Source organism: Pithys albifrons, chromosome 3, assembly GCF_047495875.1.
Source record: "Pithys albifrons albifrons isolate INPA30051 chromosome 3, PitAlb_v1, whole genome shotgun sequence".
NCBI classification, from domain to species: Eukaryota; Metazoa; Chordata; class Aves; order Passeriformes; family Thamnophilidae; genus Pithys; species Pithys albifrons.
In genome coordinates this window covers 73,058,110-73,082,176 of record NC_092460.1, presented here as the reverse complement: position 1 = coordinate 73,082,176, position 24,067 = coordinate 73,058,110, and the positions used below count along the sequence as shown (strand labels likewise).

The following is a 24,067-nucleotide window of genomic DNA, read 5'->3' as shown; positions in this document are numbered from 1 at the left end:
GTGTTATGCTAATACACCTGCAGGTGTTGCTTGAGCGTCCAGTGAGCAGTCCTTTGCATTTTCTTTGAAGGATCAATATTTCAAGGTGTGCAAAGGAGAAGGGTCTGACTGACAAGCTGCCTTGATACTCTATTATTCTAACTATGACTGGATTGAATGAAAATTGCCTCAAAGAGTAAGATTATTTATAAAAACTGTAAAGCATAGCCAAGTGTTTGAAGTATTCAGAGCTAATTAGGAATTACTTATTTTTGCTTTTTAAATGTCTTCCCTTTGCTGTTATAATTTCTTGAAGTTTTTCCTTCTGAAATGTTCATATTTTATACTGTGTTTGTGTAGAAAAGATGCATGAGGTGTTACAACTGTGAAAAAATTAGAAATGCAAAATTTAAAGAAATAATTTCTAATAATTGTGCTGTGAAAAATGACTGTTTGCACCCATTTTCTTGGAGAGAAATTTGGAGTTATTTTGTTATATATATCTAGAAATTTAGCAAATAAGGTGGTTAAGAAAAAAATGGTAGTTTGGAAAGAAAATAAATGCATAATTATAAAAGAGTGTCTTTCCATGAGAATAAGAATTCAGTTCAATTCAGTGCTGCTTTGTGTCTGTGCCTAGACATTGTCATAAAAAGCAGATGTTTCTTTGGATGCCTCATTATGTGATACAAGTATTATGTATATATGTATGTAAATGAGCTGTTTTTATTTTTGAATCATTATATATAGTTCTTCTCTAGTGTGGATAAAGTAATAGCCTTTTCAGTCTCCTTCTACTAATTGACAGTCTAGTATACAAGTAATGTAGTGAAGTGCTTTTTCACTACTATGAGGAGAATTTCAGGAAAATTCTTTTTGTAGTTATTTTGGGATTTTGTTTTATGTTTTCCTCTTCAAAAGCTATTTTTCCTTTACCTTGAAGAGTCTTTCTTTAATTCATTTTTTAGTATTAATTCTATGTGAGGGTATCATATGTGCTTAGAATAGTATTCATATAATGAGAAAACAGACTATTTGAGAGAGTACTTCAGATGCAAAAAAATTTTTCCTCATCCATTGGCATGACTGCAGAACTGTGCTGAGCTTAATTTAAACAGAAAAAAAAATTACTGTTCTTACAGTGTTTGCTATTTGCATTTCAGATTTTGATAAAAAGGACAAACTATTTCTAAAAAGTGAAAGAATACAGTAGTGAACATGGCAGTAAGAAAGAAATTTCTTTTATGTCCTTGGTGATAATATGAACATGAAATTCAAATGATTCTGTGAACAATGTAAATTTTTATATAAAAGTGTAATGTTTACTTACATAATGGATACGAAATCCTGGGTAGGATTTTTTTGTTTCATTAATGAATAGCAGACACATTAAAAAAAAAGTCAGGGAAAGCTATTTCCCAGTAAGGGAATAACCTGGATTAACTTCTTGATGAATAAATGAGCTTTTTTTACCCTAAAGGTTTGAATTAATGATTTGTATAAAAAAGCTCACTCAGGCTCCAGTTATTTGCTTTGTCCTCTTGCTGCTTGCTTAAATTGCACCTGAAACTATGTTATTTTAGTGGTGGTAAGTGCCTCCTCTGATTCTTTTAAACAGAAGATTGGAAATATTCTTAACATGTAAAATGTATTTCAAATGAAAGGGCAACAGCATGGAAATTTAGGTTAGCACATCTCACTTTGGTTTCAGTTTTATAATGGTGTTTTAAACTCTATTAGAAGTGCAAGATTTATTGTGAGAATTAAGCTGCGGGAGTTTATTTTTGAGACATTAAAATAAAAAATCCATTAAATTGAAAAAACATTAATCCTTTAACATCATAATAGCAGAGACATTTTTCACATTTACATAAATGTGAAATGCATAAAAATAAGACCTTCTTTTATATTTTTTAATAAGTTTTTTGGTCTTTGATAGTGCAGATACAAGGAAATGGCTGGGGAACAGGGATTTAATGGAATCTGCTGCAGTGAAGATTATAGAATAAATCTTAAGCCAAGTTCAGAAGAAGTCAGGGGCAGATTTGGTTCAGTTACACCAGCAAAATGAAAGATAAAATCTAAAAAGATGAATTTTAGTACATTATATCTGTTATTTGAAGTTATCCCACTAAAATAACAACATTGGCTTTGTCCATTTGGGCAGATGCATTTTAGTAGTCAGTGGCAGTAAAGCTATCTAAAATCACATAGTTTGTTTTAAACAAGAAAAAAACAGTCATAAAAAGAATTAATATGGTTGTTGTGGATAACAGTAGACTCCAGAGAGAAACTAACAGGTGCAATGTTGGTTCATCCAAAATGTCATCTATGCTTCCAAAGGTTTCATCCAGGGCACTTTTCCTGCTCTAAACTAAAAATGTTCCCTTTTATAGGATTGTAGAGTCATAGATTGGAGTAGGTTGGAAAAGACCTCCAAGATCTATCTAACAGTCCAGCTGTTACCCCAGCACTGCCAAGTCCAACTCTAAACCATGTCCCAAAGTGCCACATCCACATGCCTTTTAAATACCTCCAGGAATGATGACTCAAGCACTTCCTTGGGCAGTCTGTTCCAGTGCTTACCATCCTTTCAGTGAAGAATTTTTTTCTAATATTTCATCCAAACCTCCCCTGCCACAACTTGAGGCCATTTCCTCTTGTGCTGTCAGTTATTGCCTGGGAGAAAAACCTAACACCCACCTTGCTCCTTTCAGGACTCTCCTTTCAGGTAGTTGTAGAGAGTGATAAGGTCTCCCCTGAGTCTTCTCTTCTCCAGCCTAACCAACCCGAGATCCTTCAGTTGCTCCTCATAAGACTTGAGCTCCAGACCCTTCTCCAGCTTTGTCACCCTCCTCTGGACACACTCCAGCACCTCAATGTCCTTCGTGTTGTGAGACACCCAAAACTGAACACAGGATTCAAGGTGTGGCCTCACTAGTGCAGAGTACAGGGAGAGAATCACTTCCCTAGTCCTACTGAGCACACTATTTCTGATAAAAGACAGATTGCCATTGGCCTTTTTGGCCAAATGGACAAACCACTGGCTCATGTTTGGCGGCTGTCAAACAGCACTCCCAGGTCCTTTTCCACTGGGCTGCTTCCCAGTCACTCTTTCCCAAGCCTGTAGGGCTGCACAGGATTGGTGTGACTCAAGTGCAGGACTGGGCACTTCACCTTTGTTGAGCTTTATGCAATTGGCCTCGGCCCACTGATCCAGCCTGTCCAGAACCCTCTGCAAATCCTTCCTACCCTCCAGCAGATCAACACTCCCATCCAGCTTGGCGTTTCCTGAAAACTAACTAAGGGTACACTTGATCCCTTTGTCCGAGGTTGTTGATAAAGATAATGAACACACTGAGCCTTGGGAAGCACCACTGGTGACCAGCTGCCGTGTAGTACCATCCACCACCACCCTTAGGGGCTGGCCATCCAGCCAGTTTTTTACCCAATGAAAATTATGCCCATCCAAGCCATGGACAGCCAGTTTCTCCAAGATAATGCTGTGGGAAACAGTTCCAAAGGCTTTAGTGAGATCCAGGTAGACAATATCCACAGCCTTTCCCTCATTCACTAAGCGGGTCACCTTGTGACAGAAAGAGCTCAAGTCGGGCAAGCAGGACCTGCATTTCCTAAACCCATACTGACTGGGCCTGATCACAGAATCAACTAAGTTCGAAAAGACCTCTGAGATCATCAAGTCCAACCTTTGACCTAACACCACGTTTCTAACTAGAGTGCCTCATCCAATTTTTTCTTAAATATCTCCAGGGATGGTGAATCCACCGCCTTGCTGGGCAGCCCATTCCAATGTCAATCACTCTCTCTGTAAAGGATTTCTTCCTATTGTCCCACCTAAACCTCCCCTGGCACTTCTTTAGACTGTGTTCTGTTGTTCAACTGCTTGTTGCCTGGGAGGAGAGACCAACCTCCACTGGGCTACAACCTCCTTTCAGGTAGTTGTAGAAAGCAATAAGGTCTCCCCTGAGCTTCCTCTTCTCCAGACTAAACAACCCCAGCCTCAGCTGCTCCTCACAGGACTTGTGCTTCAGTCCCTTCACCAGCCTTGTTGCTCTCCTCTGGACTCACTCCAGCACCTTGGCATCCTTCCTGAACGGAGGGGCCCAGAGCTGAACACAGTACTTGAGGTGCAGTCTCAACAATGCCGAGTGCAGGGGAAGGATCACTTCCCTGGTCCTGCTGGCCACACTGTTCCTGATACAGGCCAGGATGCCATTGGCCTTCTTGGCCACCTGGGCACACTGCTAACTCATGTTCATGATCTCCTGGTTGTCCTGTGCATGATGTGTGATGGCACTCAGCATGATGTGCTCCATGATCACCAAGGTCAGGCTGACAGGCCTGTAGTTCTCTGGATCCTTCTTCTGGCCCTTCTTGTAGAGGGACATCACAATTGCTAACTTGCAGTCCACCGGGCCAGGACTGCTGGTAAATGATGGAAAGTGGCTCAGTGAGCAATTCCACCAGCTCCCTCAGTACCATTGGCTGGATTTCATCCAGCCCCATAGACTTGTGTGTATCTAACTGGTGTAGCAGGTCACTGATCATTTCTCCTTGAATTATGGGGTCTTCATTCTGCTCCCCACCCTGTCTCCCAGGTGAAGGGGCTGGGTACCCGGAGAACATCTGGTCTTACTATTAAAGACTGAGGCAAAGTAGGGATTAAGTACCTCAGCCTTTTCCTCATCCTTTGTCACCATGTTACCCCTCTAGCATCCAATAAAGGATCAGGATTCTCCTTGGCCCTCCTTTTATTACTGATGTATTTATAGAAACATTTTTCATTGTCTTTTATGGCACTAGGCACATTAAGCTGTTATTGGGCTTTGGCCCTTCTAATTTTTTCTGCCTAACCTCGCACTATCTTTGTAATCCCACCAAGGTAACTGCCCCTTCTCCTGTGGCTCATACATTCTCATTTTTTCCCTGAGTTCAAGCCAAAGCTCTCTCTTCAGCCAGACTGGTCTCCCCTGCCCACTCATAATTTGGCACAACTTTAATGTCCACTAGCAATAGAATTGACTAAAGTAAGAGCTGTATGAGGAGTAGAATACCCATGACTTGAATTTCACTATGAGAGGTGAAGATGGGGACAGTCAGGACAATCTCTGCAGAAATCACTCTGTTTTCATGTTAATATAACATTGAATACTTTGAATTTCTCTACATCTGATTTCATGTATATGAAATTTTAACATGTAGTTCCAATCTTTATGAATTTAAGTACATGGACACTTTCCTTCTTGCCTTCCCTCTTCCAAGAGGTAGTATTTATCTAGTATCTTCTTAATACCATTGCAGCATTTTGCTTCCAAAGTTGACTATCACACTCCACCCTCTTCTCCCCTCAAAACCAAGCTCAGAGAAGTGTCTCCCCCATCCTCTCTCTGGGTCAGTCTGCCACCTCATGGAGGACTGACACTGTTGTTCATGTATGTAGGCAGAAGACAGTGCACCTGGACCACTCTGTGCTTTATTCATGGACAATGGAAGAAACTCTGGCAGAATTTACCAGTGTTGTGGTGGTGAGCTCCCTGTGAGGCCTTGAGGGCAGACACGAAGTCTCCTTTGCTTTCTTAAGTGCCAGCCAAGTAAGTCATCATTAATTGATGGCAACAGGCAGTGAAGTTGGGCCGTTGTTTACAGTGTGGTTGTACCATTGGTTACAGACACTGTGTATGTCCTGTCAGGCCTTGCTCTACTGTATACTCCTACTTCAAGTTTCCAAAATGTACACATTGGCTTGTATATTCAAGGAGCTGGAAAATCTACAAGTTATTATTAAAAAATTTTAAAAAGAGGAAATAATCACAGAATGGGTAAGGTGAGAAGTGACCACAGTTGGTCATGTGGTCCAAACTCCCTCCTCAAGCAGGGTCAGCCTAGAACACGTTGAACAGAATTGTGTCTAGATGTTTGTGCTGGTTTAAAGGTAAACCGTCAGGAGAAATGAACCCAACATGAAAGAGACTGTAAGTCAGAGTTACAATTTAATAAAAATATTACAATAAATGCAATGACACAAAGAGAAATTGATTTTGACAGACAAAACCCAGAAGTATAACCCAGCACCCTCAGGTACAAACAGAATATTGTTCATTAGGCCCCATGTGAGCCCCACATGGTTCCTCTGAGTCCAAATTAAAAGGAAGTGAATGAACCTGTTGGTGCAGATGATGGTCACAGTCTGGTCAAGAGTGGTGGTCTCCTCCTGTCGAGGTTCTGGTACTTCTCTGGACCCAATGAGTAGTTCCAGAAGTCCCCAAACCCCAAGATTACATACCCCCAGGTTCAGGTGGGAATGTCCAGTACCTCCCCCAGGACGGGGAGTTACACATTGAGTGATTTAATTCTGTGAGTCATGAGGTATTTTTGGAATCATTGATGGCCCACTGGCAGACACACCCCTCAGTGCAGGTGAGGAGGTGCTAACAACTCCCTGGAGGGGAGTTATCACAGTTCCTATCTCACAGGCTTCTTTAACACCCAGCTTATATCCTGAGGGGTCAGGTGTGCCCTGAGCAGCTGCTGTAAATAGTCCATTGTTAACAGGTCGTAAGAAACAACATAGAGGGTTTAGAATACACAGCTTTGGTCACATCCACACAGTGATAAACTGGTCCTGGCTGCTGAACTAGGACAATGGTTCTTAGTATCTCCAGTGTGGGAGACTCCACAACCTTTCTAGACAATCTCTTCCAGGGCATAGTCATGTGCACACTAAAGAAGTTCTTCCTCATGTTCAGGTTGAACTTCCTATGAATCAGTTTCTGCCCATTGCTTTGTGTCCTATTTCTTGGCACCATGAAGAGCCTGGCTCAATCCTCTTGACACCACCTTCAGATACATTGATGAGGTCCCCTCTCAGTCATCTCTTCTCGAAGCTGAGCAGGCCCAACTCTCTCAGCCTTTGCACATGAGAGAGATGCTCCACTCCCTTAATCATCTCTGATGACCTGCACTGGACCTGCTCCAGGAGCTTCATGTTTCTCTTGTACTGAGGAGCCCAGAAGTGGAAACAGCATTCCGACTCACTAGGGCTGAGTAGAGGAGGAAGGAAAAAAAAATAAGAAAAATAAAAGAAAGGCAGCAGGGGAAAAAAAGAAAACTTGAATGCCAACCTTCCCTGCTTTATTTTATCTATAGCATTGAAGTGTCCAGCTCAACATACAGGTTTTATGAGCGTGATGAAATTAATTAGCACTTTGTGAGTTATTATAAATTATTTGAGAGTGAGAGGGGAACTAAAATGGGTGAGTTCTTTCTGGCTGTCATTAAGCCACCAGTCATCCCTGCATATACGATGCTCAGCAGCATTTCTGAGCAGTAACCTGGTCACATGTAGCACAACACTGGGGATGTCTGCAAAGAAATTTTAAGGAGTTTGTTCATTTGCTTAAGTCTCACACAATTCTTTTGGGAACAGTGGCAGCATGAATTAGTGTTGTTTAAAGCAGGAACCAACTTTGTTTGCAAAGCTATAAAAGTTGTGAACACGATCAGTTCCTACTTTTAGAGAGGAAGGCAGGCATATTTCTATAATGTTAAAGTGTTTGTATCTCAACTCTCAATTCATTTAAGTTTTTAGTAGTGGGCATACACTGCAAGCTAACAGATGTAATTGCAACTACTTTAAGAGAACTAATTAAAAAAGTAAACATGCTGTTACCTGTTAAATAAATGTTACACATAGGTGGCTAGTCCCCAACCCCCTATCTCCAAAAAATGTACCCAAGGCAGTTAGCTGGAGTTTGTACAGTTTGTTCCCTCAGTACTGTTTACCCTCCTTTGTTCATGTACTTGTTAGGGTTTTATATTAGACAGAATGCCTTAGTCCTCAGTTTCTGGCACTGTCCCTGTTCTGAGTGACCTCCTCTTTAGCATAACTATTCTGGCATTTCATGCTAATATTAGTGGTTTCTGCCCTACTTCCCAAAGGGAGGACTTGCCATGTCTGTGAATCAGATTCTGCTCTTTTGCATAGTATGCTTTTCACAAGAATATCTCCAGGATTTCAGGAATACTTCAATAGTTCTGGACAGTCAGTGGCTTTTGGGTTTAGTCGCAGGGATGCAAAGAAGGTAATTAACCAGACTAATACAGAATGTATTACTCTGAAACCACTGCTCTGAATTCTGGTGGGTAGAAAAAAAATAGAATAAAAGAAAAAAAATCCATTTCATCATATCTCCTGGGTAAATAAATTAATATTTCAGGGAGCATTTCAACTGAGCATCTGCTTTGCATATTTACAAGGAACTAACTGTAGTCATTGAATTGGGAGTCTCCATTCAGGATGATGATGCATTTTCCTTCTGCCCACTCTGCAGTTTTTCTTCAAATTCTGTTTCCACATGAGGGTGTATCTGTTGTAGCAGTCTGATGTTTCATAGATATTTTTCTCATAAGTATTGTTTCATTGTGTTGCACAACTTTTCAGAGGGAAAGAGATGGGCTACTTGAAAACCTTTTTCTTGTTGAAGTTGAGGATTAATTAGGTCTTCTGAAAGTGGATTTAATGAGTGACTAGATCATTTACGTGCTCCTAAAAGTGTCACAAAGAATCGCACAATATTCTGAGTTGGAAGGGACCTACAAGGATCATCAAGTCCAACCATTAGCTCTCTGCACAGGACCATCCACAAGAGTCATATCATGTGCCCAAGAGTATCATCCAGATGCTTCTTGAACTCTGTCAGGCTTGGTGCTGTGACCACTTCCCTGAGGAGCCTGTTCCAGTGCCCAACCACCCACTAGGTGAAGAACCTTTTTCTAATACCCAACTTAAACCTCCCCTGACACAACTTCAGGCCATTTCCTCCAGTCCTGTCACTGGTCACCACAGCGATCAGTGCTTGCCCCTCCTCTTCTCACAAGGAAGTAGGAACTGCAATAAGGTCTCCCCTCAGTCTCCTCTTCTCCGGGCTGAACAGACCAAGTGACCTCAGCCACTCATCATACGGCTTCCCTTCAATGCCCTTCACCATCTTTGTTGCCCTCCTTTGGACACTAACAGCTTAATGTCTTATTGCAGTGCCCAAAACTGCACACAGTATTCAAGGTGAGGCCTCACCTGTGCAGAGCAGAGCGGGCCAATCCCCTCACTCGATTGGCTGGTGATGCTTTGCCTGATGCCCCCCAGGACATGGTTGGCCCTCGTGGCTGCCAGGGCACTGCTGACTCGTATTCAGCTTGCTGTCAATCAGGATTCTCAGGTCCCTTTCCACAGCACTGCTTTCCAGCATCTCATTCCCCAGTCTGTACATACAACCAGGGTTGCCCCATCCCAGGTGCAGAATCTGGCACTTTCCCTTATTGAACATCATATAGTTGGTGATTGCCCAGTCCTCTAATTTGTTGAGATCTCTCTGCAGGGCCTCCCTGCCTTTGAGGGAGTCAACAACTGCTCCCAGTTTTGTGTCTTCTGCAAACTTGCTTTGTATCCCTTCCAGTCCTGTGTCCAAGACGTTAATGAAGATGTTGAAGGGCACAGGGCCCAAGATGGAGCCCTGCAGAACCCCACTAGTGACAGGTCACCAGTCTGTGTCACCCCATTCACTATTACCCTCTGTGCTCAACCTGTGAGCCAGTTGCTCATCCACCACATGATGCGTTTATCCAGCTATGCTGGACCTTTTGTCCAGAAGGATCCTGTGAAAGACAGTACCGAAAGCTTTATTGAAATCCAAAAAGATTGCATCAGCTGACCTCACTTGATCAGCTGGGTGGGTTACGTTATCATAAAAAGAAATCAGGTTTGATAAGCAAAACTTTTCTCTCATGAAGCTGTGTTGGCTGTAACCAATGACTGTGTTGTCTTTCGGGTGTTTTTCAATACCTCCCAGAATAATCTTCTCCATAACTTTTCCAGGCACTGAAGTGAGCTTGACAGGCCTGTAGTTTCCAGGGTCCTCTTTCTTGCCCTTCTTGAAAATCGGGAAAACGTTCGCCAGTTTCCAGTCAGCCCGGACCTCTCCGGATTCCCAAGACTGCTCAAAAATTATTTTGAGAGGTTTTGCGATGACATACATGCATAAGAGATGAAACATAGTTATTCAGGCTGTAATGACTCTAAAGGACTACTGAATTAGATGTCACTAAACCATTATCTTTATGCTCCATTCCATCATTTGTTTTAAGTGAGGAGGTAAAAAGGGGGAAAATTCTGAATCTAATTAGGAATTTGGGACACCAGAAAGGACCCAAGCAAGACTGATACCTCTGTTTAAATCTGCAATGCAGAAGTGCTGCTCAGATGCTCACTTGACTCTGGAGTCATGTAAACTTGCCAGGCTTACTAGGCTTATCTCTCTGTTTAAGGGCTATGCATAGCTTTGTTCTGCTGTGTTATATAGTCACCCCAGCCAAAGCAGTTTATAATTTAAGCTGAGTAGGATCTGGAAAGTAAGTGCTGCTCTGTTTAAATCCTCAGAAGGGCCAAATCCAATATAGGAATTCAGGGAATACGTAAAACAACTGTAAAGGGACAGATTAGCCCTGCTCCAGTGTTTTAAAAAGCAGCTCGTAATTGGCCGCTTTCAAGGTTCTAGTTTGTGGCACATTACTGAGCTTACAGTCTTTCCTGCAGCCCTTAATTAGACATTTGAACTCCATGCTTAGTTGTTTGTTTTATTTTTTCCCCTGCATTTTTGGGCACTCCTAGATTATGGCACTTGTACTTCGAGAGCCAACAGTTGAAATAAGAGTGGAATTTTTTAGGACCTTATCTTTGCTTTTTTAGCTGTATCCCAGTGCTGATAGTGGTCTACCAATGAGCTGCAGTTAGCATCTCTGAAATTTTAGTGTTTGGGGAAGAAAAACACTAACCCTGCTCAGTCCTGACAGGGCCAGAGGGGTCAGCCTCATGCAAGGCTGCATCAGCTGAGTGGGTGTCCCATGACCTGGTACAAGTGCAGTTCAGTAGTATGGCAAAATGGGTGGATAACTGAGGCTGGTTCAGCAGTTGATACTGAAGTTATGCTGGGAGTGGTCGGATCTCATTGTGCTGGCCCTGTGCAGAGGCACAGTCAGTACTGATATTTGCATGAAAGAGCTTCTGTTCTCATGGCAGATGTATTGGTCATTGCCATGGAGAAGACAAGCAGACAAATATTTTTATTTTTTATAGGACCAAGTCTTAAGAAGAGAAACAGGGTTAGCACTGTTTTGTGATCTACTTCACTATTGTTTCCTTCTCTTGCTGTTGTTACATTATTGAAGTAACATGATGAATTGGATGAAAAATTATTATGCATCATGTTAGGATGGAAAGCTTTTTTAGGCATAGAAACTTTAGTAGACATCAAATAATTTGTGTTGAAGATACATAATTCTATGTAATTCAGCAGGTCTAGGTATGAAGGGTCTGTCTGTGAGTTCTAGAGGAGCTAGTGCAGGACATTTCTGATTCACAGGTTTTCATTTTTAATATATTCCTTAAAACTGAAAGAAAGCTGATGTTCTGCCCAGATTCAGAGCAGACAAGCAGATTGAGCAGGGTAAATATAGCCTGATATAAATCACAGTGAACATATGGAAAAAGCTGATTGGGGACTCAGCTGCTAGGGAATTAAAGGCCTTGAGTAAAAGTGATTCTACTCAGCATAGATTTATGGAAAGTAGGACTTGTAAAACAAATGTTTTCCAAAAACTTGATTTTAGTCTTTTAACATCTGATAAAATTACAAGTTCTCTAAGATGATAGTGTCAGTGTTAAATACTTTGAAAAACATTTGACTTATTGCCACATGAAACTGATTAATAAGAACATGAATTGAACTATATAATGAAACAGACCAAACTTTAATGAATAACAAACCAGCTAGTATGTTTTAATATAGGATTTTTAATAAAGCAGTTGCAAGGACTAAGTGGCTGTCCCATAGTCGAAAATAGATAATGAGAGTAGAGACTGGAAATTGTGTCCACTTGGTGGGAAGAAAGGACACCACTGTGAATGCTGAAGTACAGTCTTGGAGCCAAAAAGAGTATGCTGAGTGCAGGGGAGTCCAAAAACATAACCAGGCTGGTAATTGATGTCTATAGAACTGCGAAGAATGTTTAGAGTGAGGCACACGACTTGGCCATCTGCCTTTGTCAAAAAAGCATGAAAACGGCTAAGCACATATAACCATCTAAAATCGATAAGTACCTGCAGCATCTGAATTAGTGCTGAGGAGATCTTGTTGAATTCAGGAGTTCTGAATTCATCCAGTCCTCTTTACATGAATGTCCCTGTAGCACATATGATGTAGCCAAAACCAAAGCAATGGGCTTAAGCTTCATAAACAGAAGGTCAGAGATAATTTAATGTTCCTTGATGACTTTAAAGACCAAAAATAAAGTATACTGTGACAAATTAATAATTTGGAGGAAAGGAAGTGTGTTTTCAAGAAGAGTTTTAGGAGATAAGAAACAGTTACAATTTGGTATACTTTTGCAAAGTCTTAAAAATTATTTATTTTCATGGGCACCTGTATTCAGACCCCAGAGCTATGTGTCCTGTGGCACATAGATTAGATTGGGTGACTGTGTGATTTATATCTAACAGGAAAGAGATGGATGGTGAAAGCAAACCAATGGAAGCTGAATTAGCTACGCTGTTCAAGAGTAGAATTTTGTATAGTATTTAGGTCTGTCAACACACAGATGGGTATTTAGTCTTTTATGTTATGCTGCCTCCATAAAATAGCTATAATAAAGGTAATGTCTAAGTAACATTATTGTTTCAATCAGTATTGTGTCCATGACACTTAGCTAGTATAACATCAAGTGTTTTGTCATCTGTTTCTATTTGAAAGATTTTAGATTAAATAAACATTTCCAAACAGAGTTTTTTATGTTACCTATTACTGCAAGTGCCAGATAAGCTATAAAAAGAAGTGTGAAATTCAAAACTAATTGTTCAAAAATATTTTAAATCATCTTATTGATACTTGCATAGTCAGCATAGTTGTCTAAAACACATAAACCCTGTAAACACCTTTCATTAAGTGATAAGGATTTTCCAATTGTTCTCAAAAGAAAACATTTTGTGCATTTTATCTATTAATCATCAACACTCTTTTCTGTGTACAGGTCATTAAATACATTTACCTTATTTGAAATTGCTTTTCATGTTCTATGGGTTTGTTTCTATGGCTGTTTTGAAACAGATTTCCTTGAAACCTATTCATTTTTTCCTATATTCTGATTGTGTCTGTCTTTCACTGTGAGAAAAATACAGGTATTAGACAAATGGAGCACAGGAAGTTTTTTGCTTGGTAATAATTTTCCTCTAATTTGCAGTGTCTGACTATTTCCCCGTTAATTTGATCATGTTTATAGAGAAGAGAATGCTTTTTTTCATAATGTGTATTAAAATCTTTCAGTTGTTCTGTCCTACAATTTTATAATGCTTTTGTGTTTCTTAACATTGACCTTCGTTTCCATTCACATTCAGAGAGGCCTTCGTATCTTAAAATAAATTGAGTAGAAATGCATAATCAGTTGATACATCAAATCTCTGTGAAGCAATGTTATGTTTAGAAAATACTATCTTTAACTTTGCGTTAAGTTGAATTTCAATTAATACGCTCCCCTGCACCTCTTACATCCTAATAAAGAAATACTGCAGCAGCACTTAGAAGGAAATTGTAGATGCCATGTGCTTATGTTGAAGACAGCTAGAGATAAAATGTGTTCACTGTGTCACCTGGAGCCTTAATTGATTCCACTTTGAAATGTCCACTGAGTTTGTATTAACATCCCAGTTAGGAATTAGTATTGCTCAGTACCAGTATAGTATGGTAAAATATACTGAGGGGTGTGTGTGTGTGGGTGTGGGTGTGTGTGTGTGTTCGTGGGTGTGTGGGTCTACAATCACGGGTGCTGTTCAGTTGTTAATGCCCTCTTTGGCAGATACTGACCTGACCCAATCGAAATTCTTCCAGACAGTGCCTGGACATGATTCAGGGAGTAGCAGAGACAGTGGGTAGTATGGAGACTTCCTTCAGGTGTACCAGTGTCATCTGCCAAGTAGCAAGCAATAGGACAAGAGAAAACAGCCTCAAGTTGCTCCAGTGAAGGTTTAGAATTGAACTTGGCAGTGCTGGTTTAACGGTTGGACTTGATGTTTGAAGATATTTTCCATCCCAAAATGTTCTATGATTCATTTGCTCTTGAGCTCTTAAAATCAAGGAGAAGATCCTTGTCTATTTTTGTAGTATGAAAACGAATCTTGGATTCTGCCTCCCAAATGATCTCTTCCATATTCATGCTGGGGGTTTTCTGTTTACAAAGTATGTGGTTTTTTGATTATGTCCAAATGGTCCCAGCGAAGAGACCAGTCGGACCAAACTGTGTTTTGTTCTTGTCCGTGTAGTTTACTGCAGGCTCGCTGGTGCCCTCATTCTTCCAGCTGTCGCTTTCTCTAGCTCATTTGTAAAATGTAGTATTTTTTAAAAGTGAAAAACAGTTGGATGTCTCTCACTTTAACCTGGTTCTTTTTTCATATATGAAAAACTCTTCCCTTTTAAAATCTGATATTATCCTTTGTGATAAAATATTACTGTACTTTGCTTATTTATTTGACTGCTGTTCACTGCACCATAGTTTCAACTTTGAGTCCATGTTGTTAGTCACAATCAGCATCCCAGCAAGAAGCACAGGAGACCTAACAAGTGACATTTTGTTAAGTACCTAAGAAGTATGTAGGTTTATTTTCTGAAATTGTTGAGTATACTCCTGAACCAGCTGTCAAAATATATGTGTTTTCCTATGAAAAGGATAGGATGAAATGTCTGAGTTACAAGAGATCTTAAATTATCTGGAGAAAAAGGCAATCTGCTGTATAAATATTTTAAGTTTTGAAATTGAAGCCTTTTCATTCATCTGTGCTTAGAGGCCTGGCCTTATTTTGTAGCAGATAATATTATGTCAAAGCAATGTTTAGTTCTACTTAGCAGCTGTTGTATTCATACTAAATTATGCCAATTTTAATTTTGAATATATTCAACAAGAGAACCCAGTTGTGCTGACAAACCTAAAATTGTTTTCAGTTAAATTGTTTTCAGTTATCACAAACCATTTGGGCACACTGCCTCTCTGAAGAATGGCAAAGTCAGTGTGCAGGCTCAGCTTTATAATTCCTGCTGCCTTTTGGATTCCCATACTATATCCAACCATCTGAGCAGGAGATTCAATAGCTATCCTACTGGAAGTTGCAGTAGCAGAGGTAGACAATGTGGGACATTTTCTCAAGGATATTACTTTCCCAATCATTTTAATTTCACATGCCTGATTCACCACTGCTTGTGTATTCATTTGTCCCTTTTCAAAGCAAATGCAATTTAATTTTAAAATACTCTTAAATCACTGAAATACTCATTTTACATTGTGAAAGAACAACGCAATAAAGTGGATAATCAAGTTTACAGGGTTTTGTAAGAAGAACTGAAATGTTGCTTGGAGAAGGAACAACAAAAGTCAAGCTTCACTTGTGGAATGCTTCAAAGAGTATCCTGTAAATCCTGGATCACACAGGTTGTACAGACAGGGCACCTTGTTAATTGCAATGATGCTGTAATGAGGACGTGACATAAAGGTCAGGAAAAGAGTGTGTGAGAACCTAGTTTCTGGAGAAGAGCAGACAGCTGTAGTTGGTGGACCAAAATCAGCTTTTCTGGAGAGCACTTCTTTGCAGGAAGCACACTGGAGTGCTCTCAGGCACTCTCGAGAGAAGCTCTTCTCCTTTCCTTGCTCACTGCAGGAGGAGTGTAGTAAATTATATTGTGTTCTTCTGAGCTGGCAAAATGCCAACTGCCCAAACACAGAGTAAGAGTTCCTCTCACCCTGCTGATAAAAGGGAAAAAAACCTGGAAAACTTAAACCAGGTTTATATATTTATGCAGGAAAGAGAAAATTAAAAGTAAACTACAATGTAACACACACCTACACAAGTTAGATATAAGAACAATCCTCTACCTCCCACCGAAAACAGATCCCAGCGCTCTGGATCCATAAAGCAACCCAAAAGACACCTAGCAAGGAAAACAAAGAGAATAACAATAAAATGTTTACTTCTCTGAACTAAAAAAAAATGCGAAGTAGCGGTAGGGCAGCAGCAAGGCCCACCTCAGCAGGACAGTGGCAGCATGTTCTGTCTCGGCCATGATGGGAACTGAGAGAACTCCTCCTACTCTACTGTACCTATATTCAAGATGATGTCAGAATATGGAATGAAATACTATTGGCCAGTAGGAGTTAGCTGCCGGCTAGCCTGGCCCAGCTCGAGTCAGCTGATAATCCAAGGCCTACTCTGAAAACTAAAGCCTGAATTTAGGCCTGGCTAAGCCCATAACATATGTGTACCAAAAATGGGATGGAGGAAACATTTCTCCTCTTCCCCAGCTAAACCCCCAGCAATTTAGGGTGCTCTTTTTAAAATGTAAGAAAGTTACTTCATTTTTCTAGGGAAGTCTGAGTGCTTGTCATACTTTCCTGCTGTATGCCTTAAACTGGTATTTTGACACCTTGTCTTGCCTGTCCGGAACTCCAGTGTTCTCTTTTCTGATGAGGTGTGTAATTTTTGTAATCTGGCATGAGAAATAATTGGTGTTACGTTGCAGTACTATAGGTAGTTTTGAATATGAATAACAATTTGCCCTCTCCAGTGGTGCACTAGTCAGCAGTTCCCAAGAGTTCCAAGGAGCAGTACATCTCCAGGACTTTAACCTACTGGAATATTTTGACTTTGAAACAAGCGTTTGTGTTATAGATAGTGACAATAAGAATCAGGGAGTTTGATGTGCTAGTTTAGAATGAGATGCTGAGCCCTACACCTCAGTTCTGGTTTCCAATTCCAGTCTGCTCAGAAGACTATACAAAGATAAAAATTATTTGCAGTAGCAATTAAGGAACATAGTTTCTTCTGTAATGTGAAAATTGAAGGAAATTCTTAGCACAGACTGGTTTAAGTAACTTCAGAAAGCACTAATTACTCTTTTATAACATTTATAAAGCAGCTGGTTCTTGGCAACTTTAACTCTGTGGACTGGATAGCATTGGGTCTCACATCTGTAGACATAGCTGAGGAAGTGTTCCCTTCAAGGTGAATTAATGTTGATCACTGTGAACTTTCTAATCCATCTGGCGTCTGGGAAGTAGTTTGGCAGCTGACGTCTATTTTCTGAGAATGCATTGCATAAGCCCCGTTTTGATTTCTGAGGCTGTGGAGCTTTGTAGGTCACTGGTGATGGTGATGGTGCTTGCAGGCAGGTGGTTTTCACCCCTTCAACATTCTTCTAAGTTAGTGCTTGGTCCTAATTGCAGTAAAAATAAGGAGGATGTCAGAATCATTCTGTGTGCCTAATGTGATCTCTCTTAGTTGAGGAGGAAAATCTAGCACATTTCCAAGATCAGATTTCCCTTAAGTTTCATTTTTTCCACTTTGTCATATAGGAAAGGAGAGGAGTGTTTGATAACACACTGACACTTAATTAGATTTTGGGTTCAGGCTAGAAATGACAGAGTATTTTGATATTCTCTATTTTGAGTTGAATCAGAAATCCAGGACCAGCAGCCTAGGTACAGTACATAAGGTGGCACCTCAAGAAGTCTTTTGTGTTTAGTCTAAAGCTGTTAGTAAGAGCTCCAAAGTGGGGAGAAGCTGACATACCTCACTTAAAGCTGTGGAAGATCCCACAGTTTACTTAGCAAATTTGTGGCCAGACATGTTTTCACTGGAGTAGATGCCTAAAATAAGTCTTTCCAAGAATGGTGCAGGGTGCTTGAAGGAGAGATGAGGTGGGCATTCAGAGTTTTGATTGACTACGTGTATTCCAGTGTGTATTCTTTAGTATATAGTCTTGTTTAACTAGCTAGACCGATGCTTTATCCTTCTTAGGAGAGGCATTTCTATTTCCATTCTTTAAGGTTATAGTAGTTGTTCACTAGCTTCCTTAGGAAGGTGGTATGATCTAAGAACTTCTGAATTTCTTGGATTTAGTTAGAACACATGGTGTAACCATTATCCCTGGATATAGTATGTAGACTGCTTGTATTTCATAGTATTACTAAGATGTGTGTGATCATTCAGCTCTCCATTTTATCTGAATATCATTATTCTTTTTTGTTGTTGGTTTTTTACCAGGTTTCTTGTCTATATTTACATAACTATTGCAAGCTCCCGAGTCTGATGAAGTTGAACTTCCTTCTTCAAGTGTGATTTACTCAGTACAAACTAAAATCATGATGAAAAAGAAGAGCATACCTGCAAGCAAACCTTCCTTGATGCTCTTTCTGTGCCAAATTGTTTCTGCACTGGACGTACCTCTTGACTGTAAGTATTAACCTGCTAAATAAGTGGAGAATAATTGAAGTTTAATTAAATAATTTCTGTAGGAAACTGAAGATAACTCCAACTTGGAGTTTAACACTTCAGTCAGGACATTTAGAGTATTTACACATTTTTGCTGAAGATTTTCAAAACCTGTGCAATAAAATGAGTTACACTGTTCACTGGAGAAGGTTTAGCTCAGGATTGTACTTACACTTCAGTGTGCCTTTGTTGAACACGTTATTTGTTCAAAATTAAGAAAGACAGAGAAGTCAAATGCTAATTCTTTATGAAGTTAAGATCATATCGATATTTGCTGAAAACCCCAGGACAGTTTTTAGTTCCTGTAAACAATCACTCTTATCTTTGGAAAAGAGGTTCACAGGAGCTGATATCTGAACTAGTACAAGATTCAAATACCTAAAATTCACACACTCAAAGCATCTTATTTTTTGATCCAAAAGGATAAATCAGGCTCTTAGATTTCCTAAGCAATGCCTGAAAACAGTTAAATGCTCAACTTTAAGTTAAAAACATGTCCTGAGCAGTGAACTCCACCATTAATATGTGAGGAAACATCCAAAAGAGATGAAATCCCAAGGCCTGAAATTCTTGTCTGACTGTGTTAGTAAGGAACCTTGAAGGTAGCACTCCATGCTGAAAAGGAAGCAATTGTAGCTGCTGCATTTTGTAGTTCTAATAGCTGATTTCTTAAATTATTCATGCTTCAGGTTGTTATTTATAAGATAAGCATGATCACATTCAGTGAACCATGTTGCATCTCACAGTGACTATTCATTTGTTAAACTAATTATCAGGGAAGAGAACATTAGGGTTGGTGTTAAAATGATGGATTAGTACATCAGTAAATTTGCCTATGATTCTAATGTGCATGACTTTCTTTATTCCCGTGTTTTTGATACCTTCCTGCCTTCCACAATGCATGTTTTTTCTTTAATAATCTCATTGACATAAATTGCAACTGCTTTGGTGTGGATTTTTCCCCGCAATGCATTTTACAAGCCTATCAAAGCAATGACCTCTACTTCTGTAACAAGATCAATATATCTGAATCACATCTAACTTGTTGTGCTGTAAATTTCTTTAGAGCAATAAACTGTGGCTTAAAGAGGGCTTTGAAAGTTTGATGAATTAAGGTCTTATTTTTGAACTTATTTTTTTTTCCATAAATATCTTTATAGGATATAGTGTTTTGAACTCCCATCTTGTAGTTTAGGAACTAATATAAATTGTGCACCACTCTAATATCTTTATCTATAGACCAAGACTTCAGGTTAAATTTACCAGAAATGTATTAATAGACAAAAATTAGTAGCTCTTTTAGACGTATCATTTTAGTTCTCTACTGAGAATTTAATTCCCTCCTACTTAATGCTTAATAACTTTGTTAAGTTTGATGCAGTCAAATACCTGAATTTTTAGCAAAAGTAATATTAACAGACATTAAATCTATATGTTATTGCTTTCATCAGTTGTTGTAAGAATGGGCTCTTGGAGAGCACCACAAGGGAAGGACTTATATTTTCTGTGGATCTTGCCTAAATACCCACCACAGAGATCTGGTGGTGAGATCAGAGTTGATTAGCTGAATCTTTTAGGTTTCATCCAGCTAAGCAGTTCCTATTCGTAGCAGGTTCATTAATATCCCAGTCAGTGGCTTCTCAAAGCAAGTGAGGGATGACTGAAAATGTAGGTGACCCAAAGGCATTTGATCTGCTCTAAAGTGTTATTGATAAAGAGACACACATGCAAACATTTTAAGTAAGCAATAAAGATGTGACTGCTAAGGCGATTTTTTTATTGTTATTTTTCAAACCAAAACAGTTTGCAAGTCTGTTGAGTAGAATTAGGTGCTTTCATCTTTACAAGTGTAATTTTAGCCTGAAGCATAGTCTTTGTTCTTCTATGTGATCATATGGGTGGATTGATTTTGACTGCAGCATGAGGGCAGTGCACTCCATTAATTCTGATTTGCCATCTCCGCAGTATTAGTGTTTTGTGTCCTTGCAACACCAAAATCGTGTACCATGGTTGCCCTTAAAAAGTCAACACTTCAGATAAATGTAGTAATAATTGACCCAATGGAAATTGCGGCTGGAATTTCAGGCATCCCTGCATGGGTTCCATTGCTAAATGTTTTAAATGTTTTCTTTTTAATGGTGACCAATGTACTTGTCAGAGATACTTATCTTCCCTCTCAAAATTTGCTAATTTTCTTTTCACTAACAAATGTTTCTCTTTAATCTCCATTTATCCATTCACCTGCTGATTCTGATGTGGGAATAAAAGCAAAACTTCTAGAAGAATGTAAGTTCCTCTTCACTAAAACTAGGCTGTGTGTTGCTGAAAAGTAATACTGAGTGGTTTGCTGTGTCTATATGTTTTGTGTACGCAGTGTTCAGAAAACACTATTGTACATAAGTCAACATTCTGATATTCTGAATAAATTAATTGTGTGATTCTTGATGGTGTGCTATCTGAAAATTAAAATATTTACTCAATATCAACATGTGCAGTGTTTTATGACTACTTTCAGGAGTAAATATATTTGATAAAAAATAAATTCATTGGAATATGTGTACTTCTGTACTACTATACATATCTGAGTTGGAGATACTTTTATATCCACAGTGAATACAGTTATTTAAGCAGACCTCATATTTTATGGCTTCATGGTTAATTCAATGCGTTGTAAGTGCAGTGCATACATTTCAGGTCTTTGATGTTCCTCAGATGGAATGTCCTGTTGGGTGGGCAGTGTTCATGTCATGTCCCTTTTCAGAGGGTACTTGCTTTTTCCAAGTAAGCATCTGACATGTACTGACCCTGAAAAATGCCCATGAGACAGAAAAGGACTATCTTCAGAATGCCTCTTAAGAAATTATTAAAATACTTGATTCAAGTGGCTAGAAAGTACCCCAAAGCAGTAGCATTGCTGGACAGACAATTTACAGCATTTAGACAGAGATGTTCATGGGCATGTTATTAAACAGGTTCCTTTAGATGATACTAAACTATAAACAGATGACTAATGTTGAGGAAGACACCTTTATCAGTATCTTAATATTGAAAGCAAGATATTTTTAATGCAAAAATGGGCATAGATAATGATAAAATATTATAAATTAACTAGGTAGGCACCAACTACTTTATCAGGTGAATCAATTCTTTTCTGTGCTACTTAATCTAGAGTACTTGACAAATCCCCAGTGTTGAATGTTTGTTTCTCTGGGGCAATTCAGGGAATCAGTCATACACTTTTCCTACATGTTTTCTTTATTTGGAAACTAGATACCATTTTTGTCATTTTTAATGGAGTCTTTTAACATATCTTTTACTCCTGAAAAGTAGTTCCTAAAAGCATGCTTTGTAGATTAAATTGAGCATAATAAAAGTGTGAAAAGGGTTAAACCCACAGAGAATTTGGAAATACAAAATTATTTAGAAACACAAAGCAATGTGCATTTTTCCTTCTGTGTGGTAAAATACATTTTGTGGGTATTTATGTCTTGCAACTCTTCATCTCAGATTTGTTAGACTTAGAATTTCCGTGTCCTTTAGATTTGTGAAAATCTGTTGAAATCTGAGGTGTAAAATGACAGTCATTAAACTTTTTGGTCAAGATCTTCATCCGCTGTAAATCAGGATAGCTCAGCTGGAAACTACTGTAGCTATACCGGTTTACAAGGCTAGGGGACTTCAGCCTCCTGATACAAAGGATACTTTAATCCCACTTTTCTGTCAGTGATTTGATTGCTAATCACAATTCTGCTTTGTCTGCTTACTAAACTGTTCTGGTGATACTTTGAAAATACTGTTAAATTCCTCTCTCTTTCTTCTATTCCATAATGAAGTGTCGCAACCTCCCACGATAACTCAGCAATCTCCAAAAGATTACATTGTTGACCCTCGAGAGAATATTGTAATACAGTGTGAAGCCAAAGGAAAGCCACCTCCTAGGTTAGTAGCATTTTGTTTTGCTTTTGTTGGCCTAACAGCATGAAAGAACTAGGAGAAAATACTGTAGCTTTTCTAAACTAACAAGATTATGTGTGTGAATGTGCTTGCACATACAGAAACATGCACGCACAGCTACCCTTGTAATTTAAACAGCTACCAGATAGTGGCATAAATGTCTTCTCATACTTGACATTTAAAGTTTTCTAAAGTCATCAAGCAACTGTAGTATTTTTGCTCTCACAGCTCTACCAATAAAATAATATGCAATTATTACATGAGCAGATAGGTAAATGCCCATGGAGCACACTAAGAGGCACGCTGTACTATGAAATGGATCACATTCCAGATTTAGGCATAGAAGAATGGATAAACATTTAATAAATTCAGAGTAACACTAACAAATTCACATTTAATGTTTTGCAAGTTAATCTGATTTTTGTGGCTCATCTTGAAATACATTTTATCAGAATGCAATGTGTATCAGTTTTAATGTTCAATAGCCTTGACTTACCAAGAGTATTTAATAGCCTTAAGTTTGGGGTTTGGCAGAAATGGTAACCCTTGTGTGCAGACCAGGTTCCTCACTGTCATCAATTTTAAGATCCTCATTAAATGTAAGGTCCTCTTTCAGGGGCTTGAAATACTTAAAAAAACGCTTATTTCAAGATACTGAGTACCTGCACTGGAAACAGCAATAGCCAGGATACATTCTGGCATTGTTAATAACTCCCTCTGATTTCAGAGACTATGAACATAGAAATGTGCATCTCTCTGCTCTCAGCAGTGTTATGCTACAACCTACTAGCAAGGTCAATCTCTAGCTGTTCATTCAGACACAGACAGAGCTCATTAAATGTGCTTCTTCTGAATAACCAGGCTTTTTTGTACATTGTTCCTGCTGGTTGCCTTGGCATCACGGTCATTATCATGCTGGGCAGCAGAATGGAGAAGGTAGAGATTATCTAAGATACTCTCACCCTTTCTAGTGTTCCATTAATGCAAGGAGTGCCACAGAGGTGCTGTGTTTACCAGCATTTTAATTTAGCTGGCCCAATGCCATTTTTAAGAGTGTGGATGTTGACCACTTAGGGGGATCAGATGATTATTGTGCACTTTGGGATAACTGTATTTCTCCTGCAGATGTTTCTCTTGAATGCCATTTTTGGATGGAATTACCTGAGAGAAAAAGAGTGCTGTCTGTGAGACTGATATACCTGCGCTGTGCCAGTGCTCTCTGCTGTACATCCTCATATTCCCCATTAAACTTGTAACTTTCTTTGTTCCCCTGCAACAGAGGAAGTGACAGGATTTAAGTACAGAATTTTCTAATGAGTTTTATAAGCTTGTGCTTAGTCTTGCTTATTTTTTAAGATATGACATCCATTTAGTTTATAGCAATAATTAGTCTGGTCTGTCAGTCCTGATAACATGTAAATGCTTGTTGGAACTTGAACTGCTCAAAAGCTCTGAAGTTGAAATGAACTTTCTCAGCCCACAATGTGAATTGTTTGTTAAAACAGAGTGACTTCTTATTGGTGAGAGCACCTGGCATAAAAGTTTATGGATGTGCTGCTACCTATAGCTTGAGCAGCTATTGACTCTGACTTTCATGTATCTCAAACTCAGGGGTTTGTACCACATATGCCACCTCTCAATTGAAGCTACATTACAGTTTCCTGCATCCTTCAGTGTTCTTGGTTGCAGAGGATTACAGAAACCCCATGTTGTGAAGCTTCACCTGCAAGGTTGTAAGAAAGAGGGTCACTGTTT

General features: G+C 39.2%; 1 protein-coding gene across 23 annotated transcripts in view; it reads left to right on the top strand.

Moving 5' to 3' along the window:
• NRCAM (neuronal cell adhesion molecule) overlaps positions 1-24,067 on the top strand; it is a 151,504-nt gene that overhangs the window by 66,725 nt on the left and 60,712 nt on the right. For 12 of the 23 annotated variants that reach the window (XM_071552390.1, XM_071552389.1, XM_071552385.1 and 9 more), the window contains exons 2-4: positions 18,131-18,319; positions 20,627-20,644; positions 22,192-22,297. In XM_071552390.1, coding sequence (XP_071408491.1) covers positions 18,229-18,319; positions 20,627-20,644; positions 22,192-22,297 — 215 coding nt within the window. In that variant the 5' untranslated portion in view covers positions 18,131-18,228. Of the gene's footprint in view, positions 1-18,130; positions 18,320-20,626; positions 20,645-22,191; positions 22,298-24,067 lie in introns of those variants that run through there. The other 11 variants (XM_071552398.1, XM_071552399.1, XM_071552397.1 and 8 more) reach the window with 3 other exon arrangements.